Source organism: Carex rostrata, chromosome 32 (genome assembly GCF_964058835.1).
Source record: "Carex rostrata chromosome 32, lpCarRost1.2, whole genome shotgun sequence".
NCBI lineage: Eukaryota > Viridiplantae > Streptophyta > Magnoliopsida > Poales > Cyperaceae > Carex > Carex rostrata.
This window is the reverse complement of record NC_135949.1, coordinates 843,659-852,867: the sequence shown is the minus strand read 5'-3', so window position 1 is coordinate 852,867 and position 9,209 is coordinate 843,659. Positions and strand designations below refer to the sequence as shown.

The window sequence follows — 9,209 nt, the reverse complement described above, 5'->3', positions numbered from 1 at the left end:
TCTCTCTTCACTTTTCAGGCAGTGTTATCTTATCTTCTTCTCTTCTCTTCTCTTCTTTTATAATCGAACAAAAAAGAGAGGTCGACAGGAGGAAGGAAATGGCGTCTCTACTGTCCACGAGTCAAGGCATGTGCCTCCTCTCTTCTAGGGTTAAGGTTCAGCATTCGACCCCTTCTATACAACTAAGCTCTAGCATGTTCGGCACCGGGATCAGCGTCGCACAATCCTTGCCCCTTCTTCCCAAGCTCAAACTCGAGCCTATCGTTGCCAGTAAGTCCTTCTACTCGTACCTGTCCAGTTGTACTTGACTTTTTTTTCTCAGTTGCCCTTGAAATTGGAACAATTGTGAATTTATGGCTTGCATGTAAGTGCACATTAGCAATAGAATTGAACGCCTAAGTTTTGTTTTCATCTGGTAAAAGAAATGAATTATCCAATTTGTCGAATTGGTATTGTTTTGCTCAAATGTGTTTATTTATTTAAAGGTGGTTTGCTTGGGATATTATTTTGTTTTTGCAACTGATAATTACTTACTGTTGTTATAGAAAGCACAGCATGGGTACAGCTTTGACTTGTCCATTGCAAAAATTGAAAATTTCAGAGGTCAATACAGAAAATTAGAATTTCAGCCAAAATCCAAAAGTTGAACCAGTATATACTGTTTTTGGTAAGTACTGAAGTGAGGCTAGTGTTGGTAGTAACCATATTCGAGTTCATATCCTCTGAGGTACCAGAATATTTATGTTTACATACGGACTGTCTGATCAGAATTTGGGCCAATCCGGCCTGAGGTGGATTCGTGGAGATTCTGATCAGACAGTATGGATCTAAATAGAAATATTATGTTACCTCAGGTGATATTAAATCACCAGATTTAGTTATTCTTTTCTTTACAAACTTGGCCATTTGCCTTCTTCCTTGTGCTTTAGCCTTAAATGCAATTCTGATAGTAGCTTTGATCAGCTATTGCATATCTCTGTCTCTCTAGGTTGTAAAAATGCACATGAGCTCACACAAATTTATTTCACAGAAGTTGATAATTAGTAGCTTACTAAATTAGAATTCAAGTAAAAACACAACAAAGACAATCACAAGAGAAATTTCTTAATTTGGATACATTAGTGCCTACATATGGGATTCAACTAGTTTGTCCGGGGAACATAATTCTTACTTTTTGGGAACATAATTCCCACTATGTTATAAGTGGCAGTTGATCACAATCATTCACACCTAAGCACATGGTATTTTTTTTTCAGATTTTATTGTCAAAATTTGTCAATAATATCTATTTGAGAAAATACAAGCATTTATTAAAATCAATTGAGAACTTTGAACAAAAAGTTACTCTCTTGATGTATTGTGTTGATACGTGTGTGGCAGTTGATCATAATCATTCACACCTAAGCACATGGTTTTTTTTTTTCCGAATATTATTGTCAAAATTTGCAAATAATGTCCATTTGAGAAAATACAAGCATTTATTAAAATCAATTGAGAACTTTGAACAAAAAAGTTGCTCTCCAGATGTATTGTGTGGTATATGTGCCAACTACCAATTGAGCTTCTTTCACCTTTGGTCGCTGTTCATTTTTTTTTCTTATTGTATTGCTTTTGCTTGAATTTATGTGTAGTGTTTTTGTGGAAGTTGTTTAAAGAAATCAACTAAAAATTAATAGCCAATACTCGATCTTGTACCTTTTTTGCTCCATATCTCAGTATAATACTACCTAAATTTGGGTGAATATTTTATGAGTAGAGTTCAAATGTCTCATTTTAATATGGAGATCATGTTGAGCGGTTCGGATTGATTGTCTGGACTTTGAAAACGAAGACAAGGACATGAGGTACGAATGAGGCATTTGAACCCTACTCATATTCTATAAATGTCACAAATAATAATAATTTTGTATTTATTTCAGGCAGGGTATGCAAGTTCACAGGGAAGAGATCGAACACAAAGAATCTTGTGTCATTTTCAAAGCACCGCACAAAGAAATTGCAATTTGTGAATTTGCAATACAAGAAGGTTTGGTGGGAGGCCGGCAAGAAATTCCTCAACCTCCGCCTCTCCACCGCCGCCATTCGCACCATTGAGAAGAACGGCCTCGATGCTGTTGCCAAGAAGGCCGGTATTGACCTCAAGACGCACAAATGATAAAGTATTACATTTTGCTTTGCCATGCATTTAATAGCTTCATGTCGTATGTTACTCTTGGTTGTACTTGAGAGAATACTTTTGTTTCAATTAATTTTCCTAAATTAATTTTTTTGCGTCATTTAGTTTTTTTTTTCTTTTTCTTTTCTTTTGCTCCATTGCCGAGCAACCAAGTTGGCATTTTTTGTTTCTGCCCCTAAAAGTTCGGCACTAACTGTAGGATCAATAGCCTTTTAATAAAAAATAAAAAAAAAAAAAATAAATAAAACATACTGGAATATACGAAGATAATGTTAAAGACGACTTCATGCTAAAATCACTCAAAAATCTACATGGTACATTAAATATATCTAAATTCACACTTTACCTATAGCATAAGTCGAAATCTAAATTTAAAATCCCAAAACACAAGCAAAATCATAAAAAACAAACAAAAGATGTTGTAAATAATTTTGCACAGCATAATAATAATGCATGTGCCTATCTTTTCTAACAAATAATTTTCTCTGTTTCTCTAAGAGAAAATTAATTGCAAATTGACAACAAAGCTTATCTTTTCTAATAAATTTAGATACGATCAATTGGAGCACAAATACTCTTTAGTTCCTCCATCCTTGATTTAGACTCAGCCACATCTGAAAATGCGCTTTTATCGACCCAACTTAACGTCTCCTGTATTGCATCTTCAATCCCTATTTTCGTTGTAAATGGTAAAGTATGGGTGATGCTTTCATTTTTCATGGCATTCTTCATACGGTAAGCATATCGTTCCAGTAAGTTTTTTGCTTCGTACTTTCTACGGCACTCCTCATCCTGGGCTCTGTACCTTTCGGCATCCCGAATTATCTTCTCGATCTCCTCGTTGCTCAGCCTCGCCTCTTCGTTGGTCACCGTGATTTTCTTCTTTTGTCCACTACTTCTGTCCTGTGCTGACACATTCAGTATGCCATTGGCATCTATGTTGAAGCACATATCAAATTTCATTGCTCCTCTCGGAGCCGGAGCGATTCCTGAGAGGGTGAATTTGCCGAGGAGATTATTATCCTTGACCAACGCTCTCTCGCCTTCAAGTACTTCAAAGCCAACTTCAGTCTGATTGTCATAGGCAGTGTAATACACTGCCTCTTTCTTTGTTGGTATTGTGGTGTTCCTTGGAACCACCACAGACATGACTCCTCCTACAATATCTGTGCCGAGTGAAAGCGGAGTCACGTCTAGAAGCACCATGTCTTCAACCTCTTTGCTTCCCTGACCGCTCAACTTGGCAGCTTGGACGGTGGCACCATACGCAACAGCCTCATCGGGGTTAATGCTTTTGCAAAGTTCCTTTCCATTAAAGAGCTCTTGCAACATTTGCTGAACCATTGGTATTCGTGTAGAACCCCCGACAAGAACCACTATGTCAATGGCAGTCTTGTCCATGCGAGCATCCTCCAGGCACTTGGTCACGTGTCCCATGCACCTTTCAAAGAGATCCATATTGAGATCCTCAAACCGAGCCTGGGTGATTTTTTAACTGAAATCAATGCCATCGTAGAGGCCAGCAACCTCCACAGTTGTCGAGGTGGCAAAGGAGAGAGTCCTTTTTGCTCGTTCACAGGCAGATCGCATCCTCCTAACGCTCCTCGGGTTGTCGCTGATGTCCTTCTCGTGCTTCCTCTTGATCTCCTGAAGGAAGTGGTTCAACAAACGGTTGTCAAAGTCCTCACCACCTAGGTGAGTGTCTCCTGCGGTTGCCTTAACCTTAAACACACCTTGCTTGATGTTGAGCACTGAGACATCGAAGGTGCCGCCGCCGAGGTCAAAAACAAGGACATTCTTCTCTTCAAGTACATAAGTCAATTTCTCAAAGCCGTAAGCCACTGCAGCAGCTGTGGGTTCATCCATAATGCGCATCACCTTTAGCCCTGCGATCTCACCGGCATCCTTCGTGGCACGTCTTTGAGAGTCATTGAAGTAGGCAGGGACAGTGACCACCGCATTCTGAACACTGCATTCGAGGAAGTTCTCTGCAATCTCCTTCATTTTTTCTAGGATCATAGCCGATAATTGCTCTGGCAGGAATTGTTTCTCCTCCCCTTTGTACTTGACTACAATCTTTGGTTTGTCACCAGCGCCTTGAATGACATTAAACGGCCATAGTTTCTTGTCACTCTGGACAATTGGGTCAGAGAAGCACCTACCAATCAAACGCTTCACGTCTGCGTATTAGAAAATTAATGCTGTTTCAATAATTACTGAAATAGGAAGAACAAGTTTGTATAAATAATATGCTGATGATGAGATCAAACAGTAAGGGAAAAGTACTTACCGAATATGGTGTTAACGGGATTCATGTCGACCTGGTTCATGGCAGCTTCACCTATCAATCGCTCTTCAGGTGTGAATGCAACACATGATGGGGTTGTACGGTTGCCTTGGTCGTTTGTAATGACCTCGACGCGTCCATGATGCCAGACTCCAACGCATGAGTATGTCGTGCCGAGATCGATCCCAATTGCCTGTGCCTGCTTCCTTGATGCCATAGCTTAATTAATTATTAGATGCTTAATTCAAGCCGATTGGTTTCGTCTGTCAAAACTTTTCCTGAAATCTTAAATGAAAGAAGATTAAGGGACCAGTCTTACCAATTAATTATTTCTTTTATTTTCATTTATCTATTTGTTTATAATTAATTGTTTCATTTATGGAATTTCTTCGATTTCCAATGTCTTTTAGTGATACGGAGAAAGACTGAAAGACACCATCCATAATAATTAATGTTGCTTGGCTTATCCAACTTTTTTTCTTTCTGATCAAATCGGTTTACAGATTTAGGTTTTCAATACCATGCACAAACCTTCTGTGTTATAAAATGCTATACAAACTCATGTTGTTATTTATATTTTAAAATTTGAAATTCAAATGTGGAATGCAATTCAACTATGATTTTGTGGAGATGTATATATGAACGTAAATATTCAATGAGTTAAAATTTAACATCTAAAATCATAAATTTAAAATTTAAAATTTTACGTATGTTTGTACTTATAATATTTTGTGATATAAAAAAAAAAAAACAAATATGAATAGTGTGAGGAAGTAGCATATGAAGAATGAGATGAAGATCTTGTTATAAATATTAATTTATAGTCACATATGTTATATATGAACTTATGATGAACAAAAATATTCAATGCATGAGTTAGCTAAGATTGTCCGTAAATTCAGAAGTTTAAGCGTACTTGTTTGTATGTGCTTGAAAGAATTACTATGGATAATGGTAAATTAATTTAAAATTTTGGAAACTAAGCGGACGAATTGGCGTGTTTATTTTTCTTTTCTTTTATGGTCTGAGACGGTCAACCTTCTTTTCTGTCTCTCTCTCTCTCGTCTCTGTCATATTAATTATCCCTCGGGTCCGGATACCCTAAAGTAATCTAACTTTTGAATTTTGAATCGGGACCGTCCGATTTGAATCCATTGTTTGAGATCGTCTCAGTATTCAGATTAGTTATTTGAGATGTGTGCACCACACTTCAGATAAATTATCACGGATTCAAATCGAAGGATTCAGATCGAAAATTCAAAAATTGAATTACTTCACTAGTTCACTGTATTTTTTTTTTTTTTTTTTGAAAAAGTGGGTTTTCCCACCGATTTCATTAGAAATCATATGGTCTTACTGTAACCAGCTCCAAAAATCTAGAACTAGCACAGTTTACACAAACTGGAATCATTCCAGTAACAAAAACAAACAGTAGTAAAATAAACTGCCCCCACAAAGGCAAGTCAACCATACTCCAAAAACTAACGAGAAAAGAAAATACAAGTCAACACTAAAACTAAAGATAGCACAGAACCAATACCGGTACTAAGCTAAAAAAATCAAGAAGAAAGGCATCAGCTACTGAGGAACTCTATCCCACGCATAGGGATTGTATCTTCTGGATCCTGTATTTCTGAAATTAGTGCCAAATCTCGGACCTGAGAATCCACCTCTGCCCCTAATGGTATCATGACCTGGCATGGCATGTCCCGAATTTTTTATTAATAGAAATAAAATAAATTAAATATTAAAAAACAACACTACTTTTGAGTTTTTGCGAAAACTAAGTAGATCGGGCCTTGTAAACCCGTCCCACCGGACGGGTCCAATTGACCCGTCCCGGTTAATCTGATTAGCCTTTAACCATAATCACGGGAAAAAAAAAAATTCCCGGACGGGTTTAAGCATCCCGTCCCGGGCCTGAAAAAAAAAATTTTCCAGGCCAGGTTTAAGCAGTCCGTCCCGTCCCGTAAAAAACAAAAAATTCCAGGCCGGGTTTAAGCAGCCCGTCCCCCACTTGTTTACTTCACGCTGTTCTTTCTCTCTCGTTGTCTCCGCTCCGCAGCAAAAAAACCACGCTCTCTCGTTGTCTCTGCTCCGCAGTGCAAAAAACGACTCCAGGAGGGCTGGAAGAAAGCTAACGAAGGGGACGGACTAACGCAACCCGTCCGAATCTGTGAATTTTCGCCTCATACAAGCCGCCTCTGTCATCCATCATTTCATTTCAGGTTTATTTTAAATATAATTAAATTAAATTAGTGTAAAAATATATTAATTTGTAGTAATTTTTAATTTGATTTGTTATCAAACTATTGATTATAGTGAATTTAATTAATTTGTTAATTGCATTTTAAAAGAATTGATTAGGAGTATTCAAACGGTTCGATTTTGGACCGAACTGAATTAGTTCGGTTATTTCGGTTTGTTGGATCAATTTGGTTGGTTTTTCAAAACCGAATTATAACTTCGGTTCAGTTCGATTCGGTATAAAAAAATTTAAAATCAAAATAACTGAACCGACCGAACTTTCATATAATATGAATTTGATCGGAACCACACCCTTTTATTTGTTAATACTCCGGTTTATTTCTTAATCAATTGCTTTAAATACTTGATTTATTTCTAAATATCTTAGTTTATTTCTTAATAGTCTGGTTTATAATCAATTGTTTTAATTAAAAAAATTAATATATTTCGGTTTGAATCGAACAAACCGAAATAAAACTTTGGTTCGGTTTGGTTGCTATGCTAATTCGGGTCGGTTCGGTTCTATTTTTATAACTGAATGATAACTTTGGTTTGCCAAGTTCGGTTCGGTTTCAACCGAACCGAACCGATGAACACCCCTAGTATTGATAGCATTATTTTAGTTATTCTTGAAATTAACTACATACTCTCAATCAGTAGTTGCAATTTATTAGATATAAATAATTCATAGGATTATTTGGACAATATTCTAGCCTAAAGTTCATAGTTCATTCATTTTAGATTTTTTGGTAATACAAGTAATTTAGGTAATGTAGGTACTTATTTTCCTAATCTATTCTGAAAATGAATTGAATTAATTAGATTTCATTTTATTAGTTTGGTAAGTGTATTTTGCAAGAAGTGATAAATTAGATAATTTATTCATCTCGTATTTTATTTATTTATCAATTTATTTATTCTTGTGAGTTTTAGAGTTCATAGGTAATTGCTTAATTTAGTAATTTATTTAATAATATTAGTGGTTAGTAAATTTAGATTGTTATTAATTTTTTTTAAAATATCATGCATGCAGAATGTCAAGTAGTCGTGATCCGGGTGGCCCTTCACATGCTGCAGCTGCACATGATGATTTTGGTTTTGAATCGGCATGGTCAGCAAATAATTTTAGCAATTTATTATGGATGCCGCATGACCAACATAAGGTCTCACGAATCCATGATGATGTAAGTTACTCCATGAATCATATAATTTTGTTTTTTTTATAAAATGATATAACTATTTGAATTACAATATTTTACTTTAATTAAAATATTTTACTTTACATTGACAGGATTACAGAGATGTAGGAGTGGACCCTCGAGGTATCTGGACTGGGATTAAGTACAACAACCTTTGCAAACCATTCTTGCTTAGACTCGGTTTGTATCAGGTTTCTCAAATGGCTCACATAAAAATTGATCCAGCACTCCTCGCTGGTCTCGTGGAGCGATGGAGACCAGAGACTCACAGTTTTCATCTTCCCGTGGGAGAGATGACAATTACGCTGCAGGATGTTTCTTGTCTCTGGGCGCTGCCGATCGTAGGGTTACCGGTGACAGGTGCTTCAGACCGTACTTGGTCTATCTTAGTGGATCAACTTCTTGGAAATGGGACCGCAAGTGCGGTGCTTAAAAAGAAAAAGAGATCGGGGCCAAACGACACGCAAGAGGTTCGTGCACAATCTGGGTATGCTATAAGTTTGAAGGAGTTGCGTATTCGATTTGCTGCAATGCCAACAGAGGAGCAGATACGCCAGTACACAAGGGCATATGTACTCGATTTGTTCGGGTCTATGTTTTTTGCTGATTCGTCGGGAGATTCAGTTCCGGCAATGTATTTGCAATTTCTACAAGATCTTGATTCCCAGGAACAGTATAACTGGGGTGGGGCTGTTCTGGCTTATCTCTACAGGAGCCTTTGTGTTGCGGTTCAGCGTAAAACAAAGCTTATGTTCGGGCCAAGGCCTGAGATGAGGCATTGCATCAATGCACGGACCGTAAGCCCACGTAGCTGCCTTAAACAACCTTTCTGTTGGATCTCTTGTGGGTTCGTGCGCAACTCCGAATTTTGTTCCTGGATTGTCTTTTTTAATTGCTTCCAACAATGGAGTGAGAAGGTCGTAAGATTTTTCCCAACTACCGAATAGTTGTGCGATTGCCACCTCTCGGCCACGCCACAACTTGTTATATTTGGGAATGATTCTCTTGTATTTTTTACGGACTAGACCTTTAACGCTTTTAATGGTTAAGGCAACATTTTTCCTAATATCTTCTCGTATAACATCGGCGACTATTTTTGCAGTTAATTGTGCATGATCGGTACGAGAAGCATCGGCATGGCATGTATGTGGTCCTGAAACTGTTCTAATTTTCCACTTAGATGAAAATAATCCAGACTTAGCATACAAACGCCACGCACACCTGGTGTCCTTGCAATTGACTACCATGCTAGTTCTATTGCTCCCCGTAATTTTTACTTCAATATTCTTTTTGATGTGAT

General features: G+C 37.3%; 1 protein-coding gene and 1 pseudogene across 2 annotated transcripts; one reads left to right on the top strand and one right to left on the bottom strand.

Moving 5' to 3' along the window:
- Window positions 1-2,263, top strand: PRPL28 (Ribosomal L28 family). The gene is made up of 2 exons (XM_078296661.1): window positions 1-270; window positions 1,920-2,263. The coding sequence occupies exons 1-2, from the start codon at window positions 99-101 to the stop codon at window positions 2,153-2,155; spliced, it is 408 nt and encodes a 135-aa protein (XP_078152787.1). The 5' UTR covers window positions 1-98; the 3' UTR covers window positions 2,156-2,263.
- A 387-nt stretch (window positions 2,264-2,650) lies between these two features.
- LOC144548058 (heat shock cognate 70 kDa protein-like) lies at window positions 2,651-4,680 on the bottom strand (annotated as a pseudogene). Its single transcript, XR_013509216.1, has 2 exons — window positions 4,467-4,680; window positions 2,651-4,356 (listed from the first exon to the last, which is right to left on the bottom strand). The product of XR_013509216.1 is annotated as a heat shock cognate 70 kDa protein-like (transcript).
- Window positions 4,681-9,209: the final 4,529 nt, after the last annotated feature.

What these genes read in the sequence shown, in the direction of transcription:
- PRPL28 (XM_078296661.1), top strand. Translation starts at nt 99, where the DNA reads ATGGCGTCTCTACTGTCCACGAGTCAAGGCATGTGCCTCCTCTCTTCT. An exon ending in ACTCGAGCCTATCGTTGCCA is followed by an intron (nt 271 to 1,919) that starts GTAAGTCCTTCT and finishes TATTTATTTCAG; the next exon opens with GCAGGGTATGCAAGTTCACA.